Here is a 27,650-nt window from a genome sequence, read left to right as displayed (position 1 = left end):
TCTCTTCTATTATTCTGGCATTTCACATTCTTAAAATAAAGTGGTGATCCTAACTGACCTAAGACAGGGAATATGTACTAGGATTAAATGTCAGGAATTGTGAAAAACGGAGTTTAAATATATTTGGCTAAGGTGTATGTAAACTTCCGACTTCAACTGTATGTTAAAATAACTGAAATCATATTGAAACTGTGTATAAATTATAATGGATTTCCCTTAATACAGTTTCTTGACTGTGCCCAGCTTGCTAATAATCACCAAAATGATAGCTCGACAATCAGGAAGCATCAAAAATTCAAAAAACGACGGATAGAGGACTATTTTCTTCTCACATTTTCACGGCGTGGAAACAACCAGTCTTCAATGTGGCCGTACCTTATTAAAGACCGAATGCGGCCCCTGGGGCAAAATAAGTTTGACACCCCTGCTCTAGGGCCTGTGCTTATTGGGCCAGTATAGTTAGACCCTGTCCAGAAGAAACCCTAACCCCTCCTCCCAAGGCACTTACTGTATGTAGATGAAAAAACTTGATAGGTGTAAGCAATAGGGAGAATGCAATTTGAAGTAAATATCAGCTCTGTTAAAAGTACACTCAACAAAAACTATTTTATTTATCATAGTGTTTAAGGAGTATCGTTAAAACAGGTTAAAATGCCCCACCAACATTAGACAACTATACAGAAAGCCTTTAAATTGTTGATACAAGTAAATCAAATAAATGATGAGAATAGTCTGATTAACCGATACCTGACACACATGGTGGGATAGCAGGAAAATCAGAGTACCGTGAACCAAGAGGTCATGATTTCAAAGAACACGTGAGAACATTTTGAATAAGAATTTGATGGTGATGGAATATTCTCCTAACCCACAGAAAACTGGACACATGAACGTTCTTGCAACGTTCCCATGAAACATGTCTAGAACGTTAATGTGTCTGTTCTGAGAACATGGAAACCATGTTCTGTGTATGTTTGGTGGGACATTGATGGAATATTGTCCTAACCTTCAAAAAACTGGACACATGAATGTTCTTGCAATGTTCCCATGAAACGTGTCTAGAACGTTCATATCTTAAATTCAGAGAACAAACAACCACGTTCTGGTTATTTATATTTGACGTTAAGGGAATGGTCCCTTGGAAACAATCCTTACACATCACAGGAACATTCCTACGAAAACGTGAGTTATTGACCTAATGAGACTTAAGGGAACATTTGTTGTTAGTTGGATAGATCCCTGGACTGCAGAAACCTTTTACTGTACATCTGTGCTACACACTTATTACTTTCACAGTACAGTTTGATGTGGCTTACTAAATACAATATGATACCTGTTATTAACAGTTAGTGTTGGTATATGAATTATAATAAACAACAAGTTATACAAAACGTTTTGCCAGTGAATTAACTACTGTATATATATATTTTTTGTTTGTTTGCTATACTGTGTTCTGTTAATACATGTGGCTTGAGACCTCAAAAGATAGACAGTGGAGTTGAAAGACTCACTGAAAGAGAGGATGTAAGTGCTCTGAGAAACAAAGATGGAGGATGGAAGGAACAGCCAAGAGTGTGGAGAGAGCAGGTGCCCCGCAAATCTACCCCCACGTCATTGGAACAAGAGTTGGAAGCCACATGACATATTTAGCATGGGGGCCAATGGGGGGCCGAGCAGGGGCCCTCCATCTGGACTTGTTAAACGGTGTTAAATCACTGGGTTCTGCCGTTACACCCTTTCACCATATATCATCACCAATGGGCTCCAGGAATGTAAGTGATGTAGAACCACTATGTAGAACACACACACACTGTGTGTGTGTGTGTGTGTGTGTGCGTGTGTGTGTGTGTGTGTGTGTGTGTGTGTGTGTGTGTGTGTGTGTGTGTGTGTGTGTGTGTCACAAACTCGTTCTCCATACTACATGCAATCTGCTCTCCTATTGCATTACCTCAATGATTTACCATTGATTATGTTGGTCCCCATCAAACATTCCACAGTGAGTGGTTCTCCTCATGATGTCATACTAAGATCATTCGAGTAAAAGTACATCTGGGTATCTGTAAAAGACAGACAGAGCGCCCTGACTCTCATATAATCAATGTATGAAAAGGACAAGTTTAGAGGTTTTGTCGGAGGACTTTCCAATACTTTCCACTGGTTGGACTTTGGTTCCTAATGGAACCACTGTGACACCTCTGTAACCTTAATGACCAGGGCCTGAATCTGCAGGCTACAATGTTCCATTTTTTTTTTTAAATCCGTTTTGGAAGACTAACTGTCCAAACAGCAAGTAACAAGTGACCAAATTGGATTTGTATGTGTTCAGACAGTTGTCATTGCAGATATGGTTACACTAGTTGTCATTGCTGATTGATGTTGGTGTTCCTGCTTCCTCTCACTCAGAAGTTGTTATGTAGCAAGCAAAGGTGACAACAATGCCTTCCATGGAAGTTTCCCAGTTGCTTTGAATGTTCTAAATCATAATGTAAGTACACTTCTAATGCCTTAAAGGATAAGGTGAATCAAACTTTCAAAACAAGGGCTTTTTTCGCTAGCCACAACAGTCAACAAGCTAGGTAGCTGTTTAGCTTGCTAGCACACTAACTAATTTGTTTGTAAACAAATAAAAAGGTAGTTAACGATGTTCTTGTCAAATTGTAAACATAGTAGCTAGCAAGCAACAAGAATGCCAAGTAGTGCACCACAGTATTTCCCATAAAACCTAGCGGTAAAACACGTAAATGGTTTCAATATTGTTCATATCTCATTTTCCTATCTCTCTCGTACAAGGTGACATTTATCAATATATTTGGCTCTATTTACTCTTAGATTCGAAAATGCTGATTAGCATCCAATAGACCTCATGCAAGACTACAAATCCCTGCAAGTTCCCGCACGTCATAATCTCTGACACCTTTGCTGTTAGCTAGCTATTAGCAACCTTGATCCAAAACTAAAGATATATTGATCATTTTAATGTACTGTTCAATATTTTATTTAACAAATAATTGTTGGCATATTTATGCATATTTATGCATTTGGTATTGTGTCTTGTACAGAATACTATCCTAGTAGCAGTCAAATATTTACAATGTGCCATGAATACTAGGCTCATTTTTTTGCAAAGAAGCTAGCTAGCTACCTACCTAGATGATATTAGCAACATGCCCTTATTTTATCAGATCCTCTTCTCCTTCAGATGGTGGGACGTCCATATTTAATCCCTTGTCATTTATGACAACCATATCAACAAGGTGAAATATATTTCAATTCATGGTGTCAGAATGCACTACTGTATTAAAGCAATTCAGAACTAACTTGTTGACATATTATATCGCAGATTCAAAGCATGAATTAATAAGCATATTATTTGACAAGAAAGCCCCTAGTCACCCATCAATCACAACAAACACTTGAATGCAAGAAATCAAAATAGTGAAAAAGGAATACATATGCATTTCATACTTAATAACATATTAACATCTGATGAAGCAAAGATTAAATTATTTATTGATCAATGACACAAACCTGGGACACTCAAGAGCACCATATTAACTATTACTACTATCCTAGAGCGAACAGATTCTTCTGCGTTTCCATTTTAGGAATTAGACCAGCACGAATAACACAAAAGATCTTGTGAAGATGCTGGAGGAAACAGGTACAAAAGTATCTTTATCCACAGTAAAACAAGTCCTATATCGACATAACCTGAAAAGCCGCTCAGCAAGGAAGAAGCCACTGCTCTATAACCGCCATAAAAAAGCTAGACTATGGTTGGCAACTGCACATGGGGACAAATATTGTACCTTTTGGAGAAATGTTCTCTGGTTGGATGAAACAAAAATGGAACTGTTTGGCCATAATGTCCATCGTTAGGTTTGGAGGAAAAAGGGGGATGCTTGCAAGCCGAAGAACACCCTCCCAACCGTGAAGCATGGGGGTGGCAGCATCATGTTGTGGGGGTGCTTTGCTCCAGGAGGGACTGGTGCACTTCACAAAATAGATGGCATCATGAGGTAGGAATATTATGTGGATATATTGAAGCAACATCTCAAGACATCAGTCAGGAAGTTAAAGCTTGGTTGCAAAATGGATCTTCCAAATGGACAATGACCCCAAGCATACTTCCAATGTGTGGCAAAATGGCTTAAGGACAACTAAGTCAAGGTATTGGAGTGGCTATCACAAAGCCCTGACGTCAATCCTATAGAAAATGTGTGGGCAGAACTGAAAAAGCATGTGCGAGCAAGGAGGCCTACAAATCTGACTCAGTTACACCAGCTCTGTCAGGAGGAATGGGCCAAAATTCCCACATCTTATTGTGGGAAGCTTGTGGAAGGCTACCCGAAACGTTTGACCCAAGTTAAACAATTTAAAGGCAATGCTACCAAATATTAATTGAGTGTATGTAAACTTCTGACCCCACTGGGAATGTAACCCTTACTTAACCTTAACCCTTACCTTACCCATTTTAAATGTCAACTTCAATACGGTAGGGATGTCCCAAGGATAGCACAAGACCAAGTCACATGACCAGGATTCAGAATTGTATCTGACTTCAAAACCCCCTATGTATGTGGTTTTAATCTGCTTTGAACATGTGTAATTCCATTTGCTTTTTGGCTGTTCAGACTGCAGGAAAAATATCAGATTCAAATCTGATATGCATTAAGGGATTCTAGTCACTTCAATCTGCCAGTGTGAACAAGCCTAAAGAGTCACCGAGCTAGGATCAGTTTTGCCTTTTAGATCATGATTAATAGGCGTATATGGACGGGGACGATGAGGGGGGGGGGGTCACTCTGGAACATTCACTATCTTCTTGGAAGCAACTCCGGTGTAGATTTGGCCATGTGTTTTAGGTTATTGTCCTGCTGAATTGATCTTTCAGCATCTGGTGGAAAGCAGGTTTTCCTCTAGGATTTTAACAGTGCTTAGCTCCATTACATTTATTTTTTATCCTGAAAAACTCCCCAGTCCTTAACGATTACAAGCATACCCATAACATGATTCAGCCACCACTATGCTTGAAAATATGTAGTGGCACTCAGTGATGTGTTGTATTGGAATGTCACGCCCTGACCTTAGAGAGCCTGTTTATTTCTCTATTTGGTTAGGTCAGAGTGTGATTTGGGTTGGCATTCTAGTTTTCTATTTCTTTGTTGGCCATGTAGGCTTCCCAATCAGAGGCAGCTATCTATCATTGTCTCTGATTGGGAATCATACTTAGGCAGCCTGTTTTCCACCTGAGTTTGTGGGATCTTGTTTTTTGCACTGTAGCTGTCTAGCCCTGCAGTACTTTAGGTTCGTTTATATTTTGTTGTTTTGTTGGTGTTTCATTATTAAATTATCATGAACACTTTCCACGCTGCGCTTTGGTCTCACTCATTCAACGACAGACGTAACATGGATTTGCCCCAAGCATAACACTTTGTATTGAGGACAAAATACATTTTTTTAAAGTATTACTTTAGTGCCTTGTTGCAAACAGGATGCATTTTTTGGAGTATTTGTATTCTGTACAGGCTTCCTTCTTTTTACTCTGTCAATTAGGTTAGTATTGTGGAGTAACTACAATGTTGTTGATCCATCCTCAGTTTTCTCCTATTACAGCCATTAAACTCTGTAACTGTTTTAAAGTCACCATTGGCCTCATGGTGAAATCTCTGAGCGGCTTCTTTCTTCTCCAGCAACTGAGTTCAGAAGGACACCTGTATCTTTGTAGTGAGTGGGTGAATTAATACACCAACCAAATTGTAATTAATAACTTCTCCATGCTCAAAGGAATATTCAATGTCTGCTTTTTTAAAGGGTTTCCAATATACCAATAGGAGACCTTGTTTGTGAGGCATTGGGAAAACATCCCTTGGCTTTGTGGTTGAATCTGTTTTTGAAATTCACTGCTCGGCTGAGGGACCTTACAGATAATTGTATGTGTGGGGTATAGAAATGAAGTAGTCATTCAAAAATCATGTTAAACACTATTATTGCACACAGAGTGATTAAGCACATTTTCACTCCTGAACTTATTTAGGCTTGCCATAACAAAAGGGGTTGAATAATTTTTGACTCAAGACATTTCAGATTTTCATTTTCTATTAATTTGTAAAAATGTCTAAAAACATGATTCCACTTTAACATTTTGGGGTGTTGTGTCTAAATGTAATCTATTTTAAATCCAGGCTGTAACACAGCAAAATGTGGAAAAAGTAAAGGGGTGTGAATACATTCTGAAGGGGGTTATATATTTTTGTTCAGTGTATATATGGTGAGGAGGACTGTAGTGTCTCCTTTGTGTCACCACACAGGGCGGCTGGGCATCCCTGAAAACTAATTTCTGTAAAACAAAGTTAAATGTTGCTAATGGGACACTGACAAGGCAAAATAATATTCAGAATCCTCACTTACTGAGTACAGATTTATCTCAAGCAAATATTACATGTCTGATTATGATTAGCATTACTGAATATCTGAATTTGCATGAGTACTCATGTCACTCAAATTAGGAACAACCAATTCAGAAAGAACATTTATCTATGTACTGGGATTTTAATGGGCATCTCTGTGGGGCCAACACCTATTTTATTTAATCTATTGAACTACACTCTTAATAAGACACGGCACACTCATGCATATCATAATTAATTATGATACAAATATTTTATTTATGGAGCGCTCTCAAAAGTGTCAACTCTAAATGCAGGTGCAGTGACGAACACAGATATTTAACATGTACTATTTTTCATGTTTTTTCAACATTATATGAAATGTTAAGACATCCGAGTTCTTGCATGTCTCAAGATGAGAGCAAAGTTGAAGACCCCCTCTCCAACAAGCCGGTCCCTGGCATGTGATAGACTGGTTGGTTGTTTTTCTATAATCAGTTAGCACAGGCTGCCTTTGAAAATGTCAGAAAGAAAGGATTCTGTTTAACAAAGATGAAAGTTACAGCCTCAATTTTACATGCTGTCTCAATTGGTTTCACTAAATCAATCTGGGTGACCAACCCATGAAAAGTGAATCAGTTGATGCCCCATATGCCTCCCACTCACTCCCAACCCAACTTTCATTTCTGCTGTATAAGTGTGTGGGTGAGTGAACACGTGATAAAATATAAAAATTATTTGTGTACAGTACACATTTTTATTTTGTGGCCATTTTATATTTTACAATTCCATTTGTTTTCCAGGTTTAAGGGTTACTGGAAAAGTATCCTGAAAAGATGAGAAGTACAAGTAAAATGGCCCCCAAACATGTGAAATTGATACATCTGTGGAGAACGTATTTCATGAAACGTGTGAGAATAGGTTGAAACCTATTATTGTGTCTTAGGCTCTTCCTCATTTCTGCAATGCTATCTTACGACTATAGACTGTGTGTTGAAAGTGAGTCCACTTGCCACAACTTACACCAATATGTATAAACAGCAATAAATGCAAAAATGAAACTTTTTCAACATCCAGTTCATGCTTAGTTTAAAATGACACGATCTGGCACAATAGCCATGCTTGTTTGACTGTGAACTGAGAGTCTGGACATGGTCACATTGTAGTTCATTGTTTGTTCCCTGTCGAGGGTCCTAGATTGAGAAAGCTGGATAGTTTCCTTTATAGTGAGTATGGTAGGCCAGACTGACATTGCAATCACAACACTGGTTCAAGCAAGAGACCAAGCCGATTAGAGAGGCAAAACATTGATTTAAATCCCCACTTTTCTCCCCCAATTCTCCAAATGCGTTGGAAGCCATTGGACAGGAAGTAATCCATTGAGTCTGACCAAATTACTCGGCAAAATCGCTCTTCTCAATCTTTCGGCTGTCTCGTCATGACCGTTTGGTTTCAGAGAGCGTGGAGGACTCAGTAAACGACCTGAAACACAAATGTTAGTGCAAACCCATAATCCGATTGAAAATGGAGAAAACGATTCCCCATACAATTAAATGAGGCGTTCGCTAGATGTAGGGGCCACTGTGTCTATGGTCACCATAGACAACCCCAGTAATCTCAATTAGGAGTGGGGTATTGGATACAGAGATGGTGCATAAACCCTGCCATACCCCCTTTCAGGGAATTTGGACATCAACTTCTACCTCAGTGACAGCCCAACCATTCTTGGTGTGTCAAACGTCTCAGTCATTTTGCAACCGTGCTTTATGATGGAAGCACTCAATGCATGACCATGACTACTACTACTACTACTACGTCTTCCGCAACTTCCATCTCCTCTACAGCCACTGTCATGTTCTCATTGTTGAGCTAGTCATCTGGTTCTACATGTGTATAAAAGTATGGAACTGGCATTAGGCCTACAGTATGTGCAATCCTTAGAAGCACGTAATACCATTTAGATACTTATTGAAAATCAATCAGTCTCTCAAACATAGAAAATACCTATTTTACTGTATATTCTGCCTTTAGACCTGGTAGATTCATGCAATGGCACATGAGTAAAATTGCATTTGTGCACATTTCAGTTAGACACTCAACAAAAACATCCCATTGCCATATTGAGAGCACACTAAACCCAACACAAAGTTCATGTTCGCAGAAGGCCAGTATCGTAAACATAGCTAATTTCTTATGGTGGGGTATTTTTTACCATTCTCCGGCTTGTTATCGGCCCCATCCAAGCATCGCTAACTTGTTTTTCACAGGCGATTACTGCTGGAACAGGCTGTCTCAGAGTCCAGAAGAGCATGGGACCTCCATGAGGGGTGCGAGGCACCTCTGGGATCAATGGTAGCCATTTTGTTGATCAACCAACGCAGATCCACCATGCAAGATGCATTTCGTTTGCTAAGTAATTATCTGAAGTGCCTATTCATTGGGCGATTTTTCACAGGAAAAAGTAGACAGCGTGATGATGACGCTGTTTGGTTGAATAACATTTCTAGTCTTTATTTGGCACAATGTTATATTATATTATTACTGTGGACGGACTGCTGGGGTATTCTTACTCTTCCTCAACTGATCTACTTTAAAGGGCGTGTCCAGTCAGTAGAGCAAGCAAGAAGGTTATTAAAGTTCTTTAGTCTATTGACTGCTATCGCTGTAGCGCAAAAACAGATATTGCTTTTTGTGTACTTTTGTTCTCTTAAACTAGACGATGAAGGCAATACTTCAATTTGTCCACCTCCACATTTCTATTGGGAACCAAAGTTTGCTATGCAATGGTGTGGCCGACAATGTTAGACCTACTTTTGGGTTATGAAGTTTCAACCAGACCTCGGTAAAATATGCATTGTATTTTGATGCAAATTTTCAAAGTCATTTTCTTAAAGTCTTTTCAGACTATGCCGCAATTTCAATCAATTGCATGTAACTAACTGTAAGTCGCTCAGGATAAGAGCGGCTGCTAAATGACTAACATGTAAAATAAAGGAAAGCCCACTACAGGTTCAATCCAAATGTTTAATTTACTCTGTATCAGGGGTGTTAAGCAGTGGTGTAAAGTACATAAGTAAAAATACTTTAAAGTACTACTTAAGTTGTTTTGGGGGTATCTCTACATTATTTTACTATGTATATTTTTTGACTACTTTTACTTTTACTTCACTACATTCCTAAAGAAAATAATGTACTTTATACCAGTGGTGTAAAGTACTTAAATAAAAAATACTGGAAAGTACTACTGAAGTAGTTTTTGGGGATATCTGTACTTTACTATTTATTTTTTCACAACTTTTACTTTTACCCATAGTACAGAATGATGACTTAAAAGGGTGGACATCTGTAGATCTGAATGTCAGGAGTGTATACAAGCTTTTGTTCCCGCCCAGCTCATACCTGATTACAAAACAAAGTTCATCACCATGATTCGTGATGTTGATATCTAAGTCAGGTGTTAGAGCTGGGACAAAACCCTTTACACATTCCTGCACTTCAGGACTTCCTGCAATGACTGAAACAGACCAAAGCAGGAGAAAAGTGTTCCAGTTTGAAACAGCTTACTAGTAGCTATACTAATGACCGGCTGTCCAGAGGGTAAGAGCAAAGAGAGGAATATCTAAAGTAAGCACACTGTTGACTCACAGTGGTGTAAAGTACTTAAGTAAAAATACTTTGATTTGTTTTTTGGGGTATCTGTACTTTACTAGTTATATTTTTGACAACTTTTACTTTTACTTCACTACATTCCTAAAGAAAATTAGAAACTTTTTACTCCATACAATTTTGCCTGACACCCAAAAGTACTTCTTACTTTTTTTTAATGCTTAGCAGGACAGGAAAATGCTCCAATTCACACACTTATCAAGAAAACATCCCTGGTAATCTCTAATGCCTCTGATCTGGTGGTCTCACTAAACACATGCTTCATTTGTAAATGATATCTGAGTGTTGGAGCGTTCCCCTGGCTATCGTTAATTTAAAAAACAGGAAAATGGTACAGTCTGGTTTGCATAATATAAGGAATTTTAAATTATTTATACGATTACCTTCAATACTAAAGTATATTATAGCTACTCCATTTACTTTTGATACTTAAGTATATTTAAAACCAAATACTTTTACTTTGTGACTTTCACTTTTACTTGAGTGATGTTCCATCAAGTTATCTTTACTTTTACTCAAGTATGACAATTGGGAACTTTTCCACCACTGGTATAAAGCACATTACAACAGACACACAATCAATTGCTTTTGTGGAAATTGGCACATTACCTGTGTGATCTGAGACAGGTCACCAAGTTTGACTGACTGGGTTTTGACCCTGGGTCATCCAGACAGCTCAAGACCATGCTAGAACACTGAGCTAAAGTTTGGGCATTAGAGTATATACCTAAACCCATCTCTGCTCCACATGCATTGATAATCTATCATATTTAAGTGAATTTGGGGTGTTGAGAGTGCACATAGAACCAAACTCCTGATCTTCTGACAGCCCACTACAGGTTCACTCCAAATGTTTAGGTTACCCTGTATCAGGGGTGTTAATCAGTGGTGTAAAGTACTTAAGTAAAAATATTTTAAAGTACTACTTAAATTGTTTTTGGGGTATCTGTACATTATTTTACTAGGTATATTTTTTGACTACTTTTACTTTTACTTCACTACATTCCTAAAGAAAATTAGAAACTTTTTATTCCATACATCTACCCTGACCCCCAAAAGTACTTGTTACTTTTTTATGCATAGCAGGACAGGAAAATGGTCCAATTCACAAACTTATCAAGAGAACATCCCTGATCATCCCTAACGCCTCTGATCTGGCGGACTCACGAAACACATGCTTCATTTGTAAATGATATCTGAGTGTTGGAGCGTTCCCCTGGCTATCTGTTCATTAAAAAAAACAAGTAAATGGTGCCGTCTGGTTTGCATAATGTAAGGAATTTGAAATTATTTATACTATTACTTTTGATACATAAGTATATTTTAGCTACTACATTTACTTTTGATACTTAAGTATATTTAAAACCAAACACTTTTATACAAGTAGTTTTTTACTTTGTGACTTTCACATTTACTTGAGTGATTTTCCATCAAGTTATCTTTACTTTTACTCAAGTATGACAATTGGGAACTTTTCCACCACTGTTGTTAATCACATTACAACAGATACACAATCAAGTCCTTTTGTGGAAATTGTCACATTACCTGTGTGATCTGAGACAGGTCACCAAGTTTGACTGACTGGGTTTTGAACCTGGGTCATCCAGACAGCTCAAGACCATGCTAGATCACTGAGCTAAAGTTTGGGCATTAGAACACATACCTAAACCCATCTCTTCTACACATGCATTGATAATCTAACATATTGAAGTGAATTTTGGGTGTTGAGAGTGCATATAGAACCAAACTCCTGATCTTCTTGTCCCAAAACAAACACACTAACCAGTCACTCTCCTTACCAAAAATGTCAACCAAAATTGATTTCTGGCTCTGTGAAGTCATGTATTCATAATCTACACAGAAATGTTTACAACATAAGACCACTGTGATATTATCCTTATAACAATTTTAATGTTGTATTTCAAAATGATACGGATCATAAATGCAACAGCTTGGGACTATTGTGACAGCTGGGGACTGTTGGGACAGTACGTCAGTTAGGTATCGAGGTGCAAAGCAAAAGACGATCGATCATCTTTTGTGTTGATAGCATTCTGGAACGCTTCACTTGTATATATTATATAGAGTAGGGAAGGTTGCAAATAATTGGTCATGTTTATGCCAATCTCTTGTATTTGAAGGAAGATGGCATTACTTTTTATTTGGTTGATTTGCTACAAACATTTGCTACTTTGCAGTTTGAAACTTTCTTACTGAAAATCTTTTCAATGTGAAAGCAATACATTTGAATTAGGACAAATATCATTTTATACGTGATTGGAGAAAAACGTTTTTTGTTCATCTCTCCACTGTGAAAGGGTATGTAAAAAAAAGTATTTATATGGCCTCTTTTTCCAGACTCATTTTATTAGTGACTAGTGATCTGAAATGGCATGCAATTGCAGTTGAGACTTGTTGGGCATGATACAATCTAAACGTTCATTGATTCTAAATATAATATATCGTTTCAGATAAGTAATACCATAAGAAAGAGGTAAAAAGGAGGAAATCATATAAGGATATTTGGCTTCATCAGATAGATCCTTTTAAGGGGCAGCAGGGTAGCCTAGTGGTTAGAGTGTTGGACTAGTAACCGAAAGATTGCGAGTTCAAATCCCTGATCTAATAAGGTACAAATCTGTCGTGCTACCCGTGAACAGGTAGTTAACCCACTGTTCCTAGGCCGTCATTGAAAATAAGAATTTGTTCTTAACTGACTTGCCCTGTTAAATAAAAAAATAACTGGGGCGTTACTTCAATTTCTGATATTATACTGCCATCTACTGTTCACAATTTGAAAGCATCGACTTGATTGAAGCAAGGATCTTTTATAGAATGAACGCTGGAATTCGTATGCAAAACATTGAATGACAGAAAACAGATGGGCCTCGAGCGTCAACACCGAGCGTCAAACACCGTTCCTCTTCCAATTACATGCTGGCCTCGTTTCGTTCGCGAGCGTTGCAAAATAAATGTACACACATTATTGAATAATTTCATCCAAACTGCTCCCGCCCATCAACAAGCATCTGCTTAAGGAGGCGCTAAATATACGCTTGATGCACTGCAAGTCCTGCCTCTCCCATCTCCTCGTTGGTTTTTAGGAGCATATACCCATGTGGTGATTGAAAGATGAATAAGGTCCACACTCCATCCACAGAAGAAGAAGACTGAACTATGAGAGATTACTAGAAACTAACTAGGTATCCCCTTTTCTTTTTTTTAAAGAAGCTGCAATGTGACATTGGTGTAGTGCTTTTTTTTAGGTGAGAGCGAGCGCAAAAAAAGAATGAATGAAATCATAATTTCTCAAAGTATGTACAGACACTGAACAAAATTATAAACGCAACATGTAAAGTGTTTGTCCCATGTTTCATGAGCTGAAATAAAAGATCCCAGAAATTTGTCATAAGCACAAAAAGCTTTTCTCTCAAATTTGGGGTGAAAATGTTGTTACATTCCCGTAAGTGAGCATTTCTCCTTTGTCAAGATGATCTATCCACATTTAAAAAAAATATAATACACCTTTATTTAATTAGGCAAGTCAAATTAATTATACTCCTGAGCAAATATTCCATAACTGCAGGTGGCAGTAAATCAACAACCTTAGGTTTAAACCTGTTCAGAAAACACAATACGCGCCCTTTCAGTTTGTTTACCTAGTCAAATATAAGAAGAACAAATGTACTACTTTTAAATAGCAACTGAACATAATAAGCAACTTAAACTTTGGAAAACGGCCTAAAGACTGGCTGATATTGTCACGAAAATTACGTAAATGATTTGCGTGCATCGACGTGGCCTGAAGGCGTGCGTTGTTATGATTCTGAATGGTCAGATAGCTTGGAACAATGACAAGAAGCTGGGGACCCGTATGTGGCTCGTTTCAGCTCATTGAATCTTGTTATTGATACCATGTCTTGTTTTTTAGGTGTTTTGACTGATGTCATGACTCATGTCTATGCTAATATGATTAAAATAGCTAGCTATCTATCCAATGACTGTAACAATGTATTTGAGAGACAGCAAGTGCTCATTTTGCAAACGCATTTATGTTTTCAATCAAAATTGAGACTAAATCATATTTACATGTGGTCAACAGTCTAAGCCAATCCTGTCTGTTTTGCCCCATAGTTGCGCATACATCGGTTTTGTTGCTAAACAACCAACCTGTCTATGTGACATCGATGAGTCAGAAACATTTATTCTAGTGTCAAAACTACAAAGTGTAAATAGGATCATTTTGAGGATAAGATTTGCAAGATAATTCGGAAAAAATGGTATGTCATAGAATGAAGGGTACGTAACAGTTTCTTCAAGTTTTATTAGCGAATCGCAACCAACTGCATACACCGCCATCTACTGTACTGGAGTGTGACACCGGTCACGATCTATCTATACCACTATATTATCTTAACTAACCTTGAATTTCTAATAAAATAAAATAATTATCTACAAACATCACTACTCCTATCACCCCCACCAAAAACACCACCCACTCCCCATTCCCGTCCAACCTCTCTGACCCTGTCAAGCCTCTCCATTTCTACATCTTACATTTCACAAAATAATAATACATGTTAAACCGTTTCCTCTTCCATACATCCATTACACATTCCAGTACCGTGTTTCCCTTTCAATTTCAAAGATGAATTCAGTCCTGTATGCCCTAATCTCATCCTACACAACCTCCTCCTTTATGTTCCCATGATATGACACTATCTACCATGCAGATGTCCTTGTCTCTGCCAGAAATCTAACCCATTTTTCGGAATCAATGTTTTAATTTCTCCTCTACCCAACTGCACCTGTATGTCCACAATATTACTTTTCACTGCTCTTTTTGCTATTATACAGTGCATTCGGGAAAGTACTCAGAGCCCTTGACTTTTCCCACATTTTGTTACATTACAGACTTGTTCTAAAATTGATTAAATTGTTATTTTCCTCATCAATCTAAACACAATACCCCATAATGACAAATCAATAAAAAATGTAAAACTGAACTATGACATTTACATAATTATTCAGACCCTTTACTCAGTATTTTGTTGAAGCACTTTTGGCAGCAATTACAGCCTTGAGTCTTTTTGGGTATGACGCTACAAGCTTGGGACACCAGTATTTGAGGAGTTTCTCGCATTCTTCTCTGCAGATCCTCTCAAGACTCTGTCAGGTTGAAAGGTGAACCTTCGACCCAGTCTGAGGTTCTGAGCGCTCTGGAGCAGGTTTTCATCGAGGATCTCTAATGTACTTTGCTCCGTTCATCATTCTCTCGATACTGACTAGTCTCCCAGTCCCTCCTGCTGAAAAACATCCCCACAGCATGATGCTGCGTAGGGATGGTGCCAGGTTTCCTCCAGACGTGACGCTTGGTATTCAGCCAAAGTGTAATTATTTGATGGTCCCTAACGAGCCCCACAGATAGGCGATCCAAAGTCAATCCAACTTTTCCAAGGTCACACACCAGCTGACAGCAGCTAAATGGTGAAAGAAGTTGGCAAGCTAGCTTGCTAGATAGTCTAGGCTTTTCCAGATACAAGATCTGGTTAGAATGTTTCAAGTTATCTAGAAGGGTGAGTGACTGTAACTGTGTACTGTTTTGGCAGGGTGAAAGTACAAACGCTTCCCACATTTGAACACACATACAAGAGACACCCCACATCAAAGCACGTCTCCAAAATCCAAATCTCATTCTCAGTCGCATTTCCTACTAAGGATAATTGAAACTGAGGCTAAATCAGGAAGTTCAGGCGCCCCGGAGGGTAAATTTCTTTTTAAGCAATATCTTTAGCATGCTGGTAGACTATTGGTTAGATTGTTGGGCCAGTATTCAAAAGGTTGCTGGATTGAATCCCTGGGCTGACAAAGTAAAAATCTGTTGTTCTGCCCCTGAGTGGGGAGGTTAACCCACCGTTCCCTGGGCAATGAAGATGTGGTTGTTGTTTATGGCAGCCCCCCACACCTCTCTGATTCAGAGAGATTGGGTTAAATGCAGAAGACACATTTCAGTTGTACAACTGATTAGGTATCTCCCTTGTTTCAAGATTGGCTTGCTCTGAGTTTGGCGTACGGAACACAACAACGGTTTTTAATGACATTCCAAAGTCACTTTACTTGGCTTATTAGAAATGTACACTAGGGGGAATCCAGAGATGTCCGTGTACATGTGCCACCTCAGTAGCATCACAGAATTGTCACCATGGAAATATAATCTAACTAGATCATTTTTTTCTATGGTTGTCACTGCAAACTATTGTCCACTAGATGGTGCCTAAGACCTTGATGTGGACAGAATTTAAAACAACTTGACCCCTCAACCCTGCTTTTTCCTGTAAGGGAACTGTAGTCAGTAGCCTGTTAAATAGCAGGGATCAAGTGCAGTTAGCGTAATATGGTTTTGTTATGTCTCATGTTGTTGAACTGCACACGTTTAGAAGTTGTAGTAGCTTGTGATAAAACAGTAGAACCTTTAGGTTGGAATTGATTATGGATGACCATGGACAATGGTGTCTCTGTTTCGTTTAGTGCCATGATCAGTTGTGTAAAGCACTTAAGTAAAGGTACTCTAAAGTACTATTTAAGTTGTTTTTTGGGGTACCTGTACTCTACTAATTACATTTTTGACAACTTTTACTTTTACTTCACTACATTCCCAAAGAAAATAATGTACTTTTTACTCCATACATTTTCCCTGACACGCAAAAGTACTCTTTACATTTTGAATGCTCAGCAGGATCAACATTTTTTCAAATTCACGAGAATCAAGAGAACATCCCTGGTCATTCATACCGCCTACTGTGTTGGAGTGTGCCCCTGGCTATCCGTAAATAAAACATTAATTGTGCCATCTGATTTGCTTATTGAAAGCAATTTGAAAGGATTTATACTTTTACTTTCGATACTTAAGTATATTTTTGCAATTACATTTACATTTAAATAAGTATATTTAAAACCAAATAGTTTTAGAATTTTACTCAAGTAGTATTTTACATGGTGACCTAAGGTATCTTTACTTTTACTCAAGTCTGACAATTTAGTACTTTTTTCCACCACTGGCTGTGATAAAATATTCTCGTTCCTGTTTCAGCTCATACTGAAAATAAAAAGTATAGATTGAAAAGAGTGTCCTGTGACAATCCTGTTGTTTATCAATGTTCAACTCGCTATCTCTCTCAGAATGACCTTCTTGATCCAAATCAGTCAGGTTTCAAGACTAGTCATTCAACTGAGACTGCTCTTCTCTGTATCACGGAGGCGCTCCGCACTGCTAAAGCTAACTCTCTCTCCTCTGCTCTCATCCTTCTAGACCTATCGGCTGCCTTCGATACTGTGAACCATCAGATCCTCCTCTCCACCCTCTCCGAGTTGGGCATCTCCGGCGCGGCCCACGCTTGGATTGCGTCCTACCTGACAGGTCGCTCCTACCAGGTGGCGTGGCGAGAATCTGTCTCCTCACCACGCGCTCTCACCACTGGTGTCCCCCAGGGCTCTGTTCTAGGCCCTCTCCTATTCTCGCTATACACCAAGTCACTTGGCTCTATCATAACCTCACATGGTCTCTCCTATCATTGCTATGCAGACGACACACAATTAATCTTCTCCTTTCCACCTTCTGATGACCAGGTGGCGAATCGCATCTCTGCATGTCTGGCAGACATATCAGTGTGGATGACGGATCACCACCTCAAGCTGAACCTCGGCAAGACGGAGCTGCTCTTCCTCCCGGGGAAGGACTGCCCGTTCCATGATCTCGCCATCACGGTTGACAACTCCATTGTGTCCTCCTCCCAGAGCCACGCTAAGAACCTTGGCGTGATCCTGGACAACACCCTGTCGTTCTCAACTAACATCAAGGCGGTGGCCCGTTCCTGTAGGTTCATGCTCTACAACATCCGCAGAGTACGACCCTGCCTCACACAGGAAGCGGCGCAGGTCCTAATCCAGGCACTTGTCATCTCCCGTCTGGATTACTGCAACTCGCTGTTGGCTGGGCTCCCTGCCTGTGCCATTAAACCCCTACAACTCATCCAGAACGCCGCAGCCCGTCTGGTGTTCAACCTTCCCAAGTTCTCTCACGTCACCCCGCTCCTCCGCTCTCTCCACTGGCTTCCAGTTGAAGCTCGCATCCGCTACAAGACCATGGTGCTTGCCTACGGAGCTGTCAGGGGAACGGCACCTCAGTACCTCCAGGCTCTGATTAGGCCCTACACCCAAACAAGGGTACTGCGTTCATCCACCTCTGGCCTGCTCGCCTCCCTACCACTGAGGAAGTACAGTTCCCGCTCAGCCCAGTCAAAATTGTTCGCTGCTCTGGCCCCCCAATGGTGGAACAAACTCCCCCACGACGCCAGGACAGCGGAGTCAATCACCACCTTCCGGAGACACCTGAAACCCCACCTCTTTAAGGAATACCTAGGATAGGATAAAGTAATCCTTCTCACCCCCCCCCCCTTAAAAGATTTAGATGCACTATTGTAAAGTGGCTGTTCCACTGGATGTCATAAGGCACCAATTTGTAAGTCGCTCTGGATAAGAGCGTCTGCTAAATGACTTAAATGTAATAATGTAATGGTAAGTTGAACCATTACTATAGTACAAATGTTATCAAAATGTGTTTGTAATACATATCTTGGTATGTATGGGGTAAACCACTGTGCATGTTATGATGATTTTAATGTGTAATATGACTAATTTACCATAAAGCAGTATTGTACACCATATGATAGCGTGAAAATGAAAAGAACAAAAAAACATTTAATAAATAAGGTATTTATTTAAATAGATTAAGAATACATCATTCAACATTTTTGTCCAACACAAGCACTTTTAAATACTGTAGAGAACTACCCATGAAATGACAACACTTTTTAAAGCAGAATGTAACCATGTCTGCTGTGGGACAAACTTCAACGTCTGTTGATGTAACAAGTATCATATCATGTAAACAGTTTTCTGAACTTCAGAATGAAAGGTAACAACTCTCGTTTACAGCACCTCCATAGCCCCCCCCAAAAACGATGTAAATACCCCATATCCGTTTGAAATAATATAGTTTGGTAATTGAAGTCATGAAATTGGCTAATCTAAATGGTTATCAATCTCATGCACTATCCCTTAAAATAAATGTATGCTGTAATACACAATTGTACAAACTACAAAGTCACCATACATACAGTCCTTAAAAAATACTATAATGAATTATATTCCATGTTAATTGCATTGATCATATTAAGTAGCCCTACAAACTCATAACAGTTTAAGTACAGATATAAATCCATAGTATTTACCTTATCATTGGGCGGGAAATGCCTGTATAGGGAAGTGTAACCAAATACAATTAATATCACACCCTCATTCTATCTCCCTTTAATACAGGCACTTTTCAAATACATTTACAAAGACAATACTGTGAGGTGAAATCAAGAGTTAAACTTGGCCAAATTGTGATAATATAAATAATGTTAAATGAAAAAAGTAGATACAATTATGAGAGAGAGACTTATTTATAGAATCAAAAAATCCACAACATCCACTTTGTGTAATACTTGAAAACAGACCAGCTGTTCGAAATGGAGGCAGCGACCCAATCTCCATTCCTTGTTAAAGGCTCTGTGTTTTTCCTGTTTTTTATCAACTCAAAAAACTGATTGGATTGAATCAACTCAAAAAACTGATTGGATTGAATCAACTCAAAAAACTGATTGGATTGAATCAACTCAAAAAACTGATTGGATTGAATCAACTCAAAAAACTGATTGGATTGAATCAACTCAAAAAACTGAATTTGATTTTTAAAGTCATCAATGTAAAGGAATGTCTTTCTTTTTTTACCCACCTTTTAACCCAAACCCATGACACAGTGAAATGTTTAGTTGTTTAGTAAAATGTTTAGTATAAAAACGGCTGCTTTGGGTCTTTTAATGTAATCACATAGATTGTGGGGTAACTTTGATGTACAGCAAAGTTCAACAAAACAACAGTCTACAGCCCCCCAAAAAAAAAAAAATGCCTTTTGTGAACTAACACCTTCACTTCACCTTTTCCCCTCTTACTATCTCTTACTTTGTTTTAGGAAACATTGACTTACTGGGATAAGTGGTTGTCCCACATAGCTATCTTAAGATGTATCTTTAAGTTGCCCTGGATAAGAGCATCTGCTAAATGAATACAAATATAACATTTCTGAGTCAAGGCTGTGTCAGGTAATCCAATAGGATGCCTACTAGGGGGGAAATCTTTGTGACGTCCAACTCTGGTCATACTGGGTCATATTCATCAGTGCACACACTAGCAAAGCGTTTACCAACAGAAAATGAAAATGAATGTTTCTTATTGGACAAGTTCAGGTAGTCCCTCCCTGTTTCAGTCGGGTTTCTTCCATTTGGTGACTAGTTAATACGACTCCGGATGAAAAGGGATGATTTCTATACATCTTTTTTGTGAACAGCTAATTAGTGGGTATATACTCCCTAGACTCGGAATATTATAAATAGACCTTTCCCCACATTGAGTAGAACATTTTACATTAGTTGATACATAACCATGAACAGTTGAGACCAACTAGACCTAGATCGATTAGTTTAAAACTAAACATGTCTAGTAAACCGATACCTTCAAATGAATCCCTCAACAGATTGGTCTTTCAACGGCAAAATAACGTACAACAAATGTTTCACTTGCAACAAATGTTTCAGTTAACCCATACCATTTAACAAAACACTACTCACAGAGCACAACAAAAAACACCTTATACCAATCCATCACACTGCTTTCTGTTTGAATACAGTGACAGTACAGATCTGACACTTGAAGCCTCCAGGCATCTATGGTTTATCTTTGCGAAAATTCTGTTTGTTGCATCAAGTGAGGTGGCAAAAGTTTTAGTGGTAGCACCCTAGACTGAATGACGAAGGGTTCGTCCCGAAATGGCACCTTATTTCCACTATAATTAAAGATGGACATTAGTGTGTGGGGGGTCAGTCTTCAAGCTTTCCGCAATGTTGAAGCTCTATATGATGACAGGAGGTTTCTGCCTGTTCTGGCAACCCCACTCTGAGCTGGGAGTGTTGCTGGACACTGTCTGCCTCCTTCTCCCTCAAGAACATTTCTAACCTGTCCATGTAGGATGGCCGTCGGGGAAGGAGGAAATAGTGCGTGGCACTGGCTTTCCTCCCATCCTCCATGATAGGCACGATACAGGGGGAGCGTGGGCCCACCAAGGGCCCAGTGGACCCCTCCCTATGCTGCTGTTGTGGCCTCTGGAGGCCCTTGCTGACATATTTGGGGTTGGGGGCGAAACTCTGCGTAGGCGGCATCACCCCATTCACGTATATAGGGAGGCTCTTGGGACTAGGGGTGCAACAGGAGCCACAAGGGGGCGCTATCGGTTTCCTTGGAGGGACTTTGGGAGGCTTGTCCTTATCTTGGTCCTCGGTGACAGACCAACGGTGGCAGTTGGCAGTCTTGGAGGGGCGTGGGGGGATGGGGATGCGGGGAGGAACTTCAGGCTTGTCCAGCTGGGGGTTGCCCCTGTAGCTGCCATGGTGGTGGTGGTGAAGGTGACACGACTGGCGCAGGCCGGAGGGCTTGAAGGAGCTTGCAGGGCCCGAGTGGGAGCGCCGCAACTTGGACCATTGGGGCCGATCGGGTTGCTTGCTAGAAATGTCCCTCGCTGCTACCACCACGGCCCCTGGCCCTCTCTGTCCCCCAAACTGGGCCTGCTGCTCCTGGGTTCCACTTTGGGCTCCACCATTAGCCAAGCCGCTAGCCCCGGGGGGCCCCTCAAGGTAGGCATAGTTGACCTGGCCACAGCCCCTGAAGCTTCGTCGTCCGGTGGCTCCATAGTGGAGGGCCAGGGCATTCGATGAGCAGCGCTGAGGAAGTAGGTGCTGCCTGTCGTCGATGAAGAATTCCACCTCGCTGTCCGCAGCCTCATCTGAGGAGTTATCCTCTGGGTCAGGGAGAGGGGGCAGGGGCTTGGGGCCGCAGGACGGACTCTGCTCATAAACTGATAGTCTCTGGAAGGAGGGGACCACCTGGTCCCCCTCAGGAGGGCGGGGTCTGGTTGAGTGAGAGGTCAAGGGATGGCTGCTAGAGTACAGTAGATGGTAGGGCTGGGGCATCTTGTCTGTAAAGACAGCAAATAGAGAGAACATTTAACATAACTTGAATGAAAGGGTCATATTTGCTATACAGAATGAATCTGATAATGTTTTAATACTCACAATTTACAGTCAAATTAAAAGAGAATTAGCAAAGGAGAAACATTAATTTATTGAACATGGAAAATAGAAAACAGAAACATTTTAGCCTTACAATTATATTATCTTCACTCTTATCTCCTCCCACAAAACAACAGATTTGAGCCAAATGTATTCAACAATAGTGTACAATACACAACCACACTACACATAAATGATACAAAGAGCATCAATTTCCATCCCAAGGAAGGAGTGTCCTCCACAGACAGACCACTTTCTGAGAGGAAGCTCTGCTCTCTGTAAAACATCAGCCACAACAACACCCAGATTAGTTGACGAATAATTTATCAGCGACGCAAGTGACAATCTTTAAGAAGCTTCCCATAACCTTCGGGAGCTTCCTGAACAACATCCTCCAATGAAAACATCCGATTCTGATTCCGCCACAAAGCTCAGGGACAGCCAGTGACCAGACAGCAAGAGATAGCCTTCTTCCTTTCTCTCTGCCCCAGCCCTCCCTCTCTCCCATCCCCAAGCCCAGTGTAGACTACAGCAGATCTGGGTCCAAGCAGTATTTATTTACCTTCAAATACTTTAGGTGAACTTGATTTAGCTTTTAGCTGACCTGGCATAATGGAACCAAACCCCTCCTACATTTCCGCTTTTGGGACTATTCCATTGTTGCCATTATGCTTGGCAAAGCTCAAGAAAACAAACTACTATTTCAATCTAGGTCTGATCAGACTCAATTCAACTCTAGGCTCAATCAAATCTACAATCCAGTATTAACGCAGTAGCAAATAAAATTAAAATTCCATTTGTTGAAAAACACAACAGAACAGCTTTGGAAACAATCCTAGGTAGACACTGCCACAAGTGGAAGGTTCACATTTTCTAAATAAGACACATGGCATGTCCACAGTATGAAGTACTTTGTAAACAAAGACACTGGGGAAATGTGCGTTTACACGCGCAGCCCAATTCTGATGTTTTACCCAATTATTGGCAAAATAGCTGATCTGATATCAGAATTGGGAAGCCTGTGTAAACGCAGCCTCAGACTGGTTGAATTGAATTGTTTTTGCTAGTGCAAAAATATTGCAAATGTCTCCCGCAAAAGTATTTCACTCACTGTCAAAGCCCTGGGACACTGTGTGGTGTTGGTGATGCTCTCTCAAGTTGTGTTCCATCGCGTCATCAGCATCCAGGCTAAAGCACAGGCTGAAACACAATGGCACACAGACGAATGCTTGAATTCAACACTTGGCCACGTAGATAGTAGATACAGTATGTAGACTGGTCCTACACTTGTCATTGTGGCTGTAATGTCATGCATTATGTATGCATTAAGCTTGAGTCCGAATTCTAACTTCCGGCAACCACACGTAATTCAAATGAACTCAAAGAGAAGTCAATGCAGGATTTTTGTGAGAGTTGGGCGAGAGTTAGGCTTCGTCCTTCAGTAACATGATTGCACTAAACCCATTCTCACTTTTTGCAATAACCATACTATGTATGTCAATATTTGACAAGCATCAATATAACAATATCAATTACACAATTTGAATGAAATGTTTTTTTAAAAATAACAATATTAAACATCAATACAGGGACATTCCTGTGAATACAATGAAAATACAACTGATTATCAAGTATTTCGGAACTATATTAAGTATTTCAAGTATTTCTGAACTACACTATTTTTTTATGATGAAATGTTTATCAACTACTAATAATTCCTTAAAATGTACCGTAATGTAAAGTGTTGCCCACTCACCTGTTTGTGCCATGTGGCTGTCCCCAGTAAGCCTTGTTTCGGGCCATGCTGTGACAGAGACTGGGGGAAGGCAGGCTGCTCCTAACGGACATGTACATGTAGATCCATTGAGCACCCAGTCCTCACAGAGACACTGTCCATCTGCTTACTGCAGTCCAGCCAACCAGTAGTAGTCATCCTGTCTCATTGTTAGGTGCTGGCATACCTGAATAAGAGTGTGACAGAGAGAGAACGAACGAGAGACAGAAAAGGCACGAGAGAGGGAAAGAAACAGAGAGAGAGAGGAAAAGAGAGAGGGTGAGAGAAAGATAGTGAGAAGAAATAAGCAAACATTCAAGTGTTCATCAACTATGTTGCTAACCATTTATTTCACAGGCCTGTTTCAGCTTCCTTTTGCCTGGTATTTTTGCCTTGTACACAACAGGTAAGCTACCTGGTACTAAATACATAGTGGGCCTTGTTATAATAAATCCAGTCAACAACAAAGTAATTATTAAACAATGTACTTTCCATTTGACAATGTAATTTCTCTGAAAACACCAAATAAATTACCAATATAATTTAATCGTAACCTCTTACCCCTTTAACCATAACCTGACCACTACACTCCTTGTACCAGCAGTTGCTTTGCCTTGCTTTACTGAGCTAAGCCTCTCATGTGTGTCTCTCCTTTGTAGATCCAGCTCAAAGAGCCTGACTGAGTCTGACTGAGGCATGAAGTTGCATTGCACAACCTCTGGGTCAACAGTGGGCAGGCCTAAGCACTTTCTCCACTCCTTCTTCCCCTCCCAGGCCTGTGAGGCTGTGCTCTGCTCTCTGTACTCTGTAGTCATTCTTATTGCAGTGCTGCAGCGTAGGCCCACACCAAGGGGCCACAACAGAGCCCTTTCAACAGAGGCCATTGTGCAACAAGCTCCTGTGACGCTGGAATGACAAACACTCCCAGTGTGACAGTGCGCCAACACTCACACACACGCTTTACTGTGTGTGCGTGCGTGTAGCCGAATGTGCGCAAAGTTCCTCACACATTTGCATACAAGCGTGCACTCACACGTACACACACACAGTAAAGACCTACTTGGTCAGGAGGAGAGCGCCACTGGCAAACAGTTCAAGTACTTTCCATATGTCATATGAAAAAAGTGAATGTCTGATACCACAGAGATCAACATGTTTTTTTTCAGAGCTGTACAGCCAGGTGTTCTTGTCAACTTTTTTCTTTGAACATAGTCTTCATACCACCCAGGAAAAAAGGTTAAATTCCAAATTCAGAACACTGACAGCTGACAACAACAATATCGATAATGACAAGTCCACTGGGGAGAAAGACTGGACAAAGTGTCACCACAATGCTACACAACAACCTGGGCCCTTTCCTTGCGCCACGAACGGGTCATGGTCTTGCGAAAAGCTGCTCTTTATTGCAAACAAGTGTCAGTGTGACAAAAGGGGATTTGAACTATAATTGTAATGGTGAAAAGTTGGTTGACGTGTGGTGTGGGAAGCTGATGCATATACCATCCATGGAACTCTCTCTAGACAAGACATAACATTTATCTACCTTCAAGTACAAGAAACAACCTTCTGCGTAATTTATGTCAAGAGAGAGCTCAGAGATGCAAGAAACCAAACAATAAGGAATTCTACCGGCAAATAACTCAGTGGTCATGAATGAGGCCACTCTGGGCCATGAATGGCCCTTTGTGTTTTGGCTGTGGGGAGAGAGAGAGGCCTGCAAATCCCAACGAACTCTCCCATGAGGTCAGGCCAGAGACATGCCATGGAGACATCCAGGGATGGCAGAGGTGTGTGAGAGAGAGAGATTCCTGGTGAGATTATGACCCGCCATTGGCATCTAGAGATCCGTTTGAGGAAGGGGAAACTAGCCTAAAACACAGTCAGCACTAAGCCAATTAGAAGAGATATGTGTTTATCATTTATCAGGGGCAGTAGGATAGGGGAGGGGGGGTTGTAAACATTCCACCATTGATAAGCCTCTGACTTTTACCCATTGAAACAGGTGTAAATGATGCTATTCATCACATATCAAGCTTCTCTGGCATTCAGCCATTTGTGGACTATTGCCCAAATTAAGGTTGGCAGCAAAGAGAAAAGTGAAGAACGGTGATAACTTACTTGTGCAATATTACACCAATATAAACTATATTTTAAGATGGAGCAACTCACTTCTGATAGTCCTTAGTTTTAAGCCCCGAATACCAATAACACCACCTATCTCCATTTGATCAGAATAAATCATACTATTTTCTCTTTTCCCGGGACCACCCATACGTAGAATGTATGCACACATGGCTGTAAGTCGCTTTGGATAAAAGCGTCTGCTAAATGGCATATATTATTATATTATTATAGAGCCCATATTGCAATTAGGTCTACAATATTGTGATTTGTTTTATAAAGTGGCAAGAGAGCAAAGCAAAGAAAAATCAAGGTAATAAAGACAAAAATATATATATTTTAACATGACCAAAATATGTTATATTTGGCCTGGCGTAGGCTTATATAATAGGCTAGTTATTATCATGGCGTATTACAGGTCAATAGCAACATTCTTATTATGCATTTCTGTCAAACGTATACTGTGATGAAATAAAAATTAATTTTGTCACTGTCAAATGTTCCCAAAACGGGAAACTATACCTGCTCTACCTGTGCAACAGGCAAAGAAGCATGAACAGAATAACACACCCTGTCCGGCAGACTCTCCCAGCTGACCGGTGACTCAGGTGCGAATCATTTCCCAAATAGAGGCCCTCAACATTATTCCATTACTGTGTTCAAGTCAAGTTTATTTGTCATATGCACAGGATCCACATGGTAGGCGACACAGTAGGCTACAAGTAAATGCTTAATCGCTTATTTCCGAAAATAGTATTAAGATATAAAATAAATAAAAATCCTGTTGATCTAATAATCTTCTCATTCACAAATAGGCTAGTGTCTGTTATTGACACAATACTTTCATTTCAGTCGCAGCAGGCTTTAACATAGTAGCCTACTATGTTAAAACAGCCTATTTGATTGTAATATTGCTACTATACTGTCATTGTAAATTAATTTATTAGGCTACTTACCATCAAAGTAGGCTGTTGTGTAGTGGAGGTATAGTCGCTCCTTCGATTTCTAGCAGGTCTATCCAGTTATTGGCCGACTGCTGACGACAACAAAACTTGCACGTGCTATATCTTTTCCGACAACATTCGCTCAGGGAATTAATTCGCTCACAGCAACGCGGTTTCTCTATCTTTTTATAAGCATGGGTCAACGCTTGAACATTTGCTCCACCCGCGCCTTGCTCTTAAAGTGACCAGTTCTTATTTCCAGCTACTTGTATCAACCCTCTCTCTTTGATATCTCTCCAATACAGCACTGTTCCGAGGTGTAAAGACAGGCTACCACCCAGAATAGTCTAACATAGTAACCTGTCCGACTTCTGACACCAATTGGACACTTCTGACACCAGCATAGCAAAGGAGGGCGGGGATTCTTGGAACAAACATTTAAACCTAACAGTAGGGGTTCGATTATCTGGTGAGGACACTACAGTAAATACTGGTCAACTGGACATAATATGTTAATAACACTGACGTGTTA

At 40.1% G+C, this 27,650-nt stretch overlaps 1 protein-coding gene across 2 annotated transcripts; it reads right to left on the bottom strand.

The window, feature by feature from the left end:
* Window positions 1-20,068: 20,068 nt before the first annotated feature.
* On the bottom strand, window positions 20,069-27,421 carry LOC118361256 (ERBB receptor feedback inhibitor 1-like). Of its 2 annotated transcripts, none has more exons than XM_035741045.2 (4): window positions 27,131-27,421; window positions 24,036-24,240; window positions 23,391-23,479; window positions 20,069-22,185 (listed from the first exon to the last, which is right to left on the bottom strand). In XM_035741045.2, the coding sequence occupies exons 2-4, from the start codon at window positions 24,131-24,133 to the stop codon at window positions 21,035-21,037; spliced, it is 1,338 nt and encodes a 445-aa protein (XP_035596938.1). In that variant the 5' UTR covers window positions 24,134-24,240; window positions 27,131-27,421; the 3' UTR covers window positions 20,069-21,034. The 2 variants fall into 2 exon arrangements, with proteins under 2 accessions (XP_035596938.1, XP_035596939.1); XM_035741046.2 differs by lacking the exon at window positions 27,131-27,421 and adding an exon at window positions 24,615-24,873.
* Window positions 27,422-27,650: the final 229 nt, after the last annotated feature.

Source organism: Oncorhynchus keta, chromosome 28 (genome assembly GCF_023373465.1).
Source record: "Oncorhynchus keta strain PuntledgeMale-10-30-2019 chromosome 28, Oket_V2, whole genome shotgun sequence".
Taxonomy (NCBI): domain Eukaryota; kingdom Metazoa; phylum Chordata; class Actinopteri; order Salmoniformes; family Salmonidae; genus Oncorhynchus; species Oncorhynchus keta.
This window is presented reverse-complemented; position numbering and strand designations above follow the sequence as displayed.

Bases quoted from the DNA above. Each gene is read 5' to 3' on its own strand.
- LOC118361256 (XM_035741045.2), bottom strand. From the start codon at position 24,133: ATGTACATGTCCGTTAGGAGCAGCCTGCCTTCCCCCAGTCTCTGTCAC. The intron at 23,480-24,035 runs GTGAGTGGGCAA...ATTGTGTTTCAG, and splicing joins CAGCCACATGGCACAAACAG to CCTGTGCTTTAGCCTGGATG. The intron at 22,186-23,390 runs GTGAGTGAAATA...CTGTCTTTACAG, and splicing joins AGTGTCCCAGGGCTTTGACA to ACAAGATGCCCCAGCCCTAC.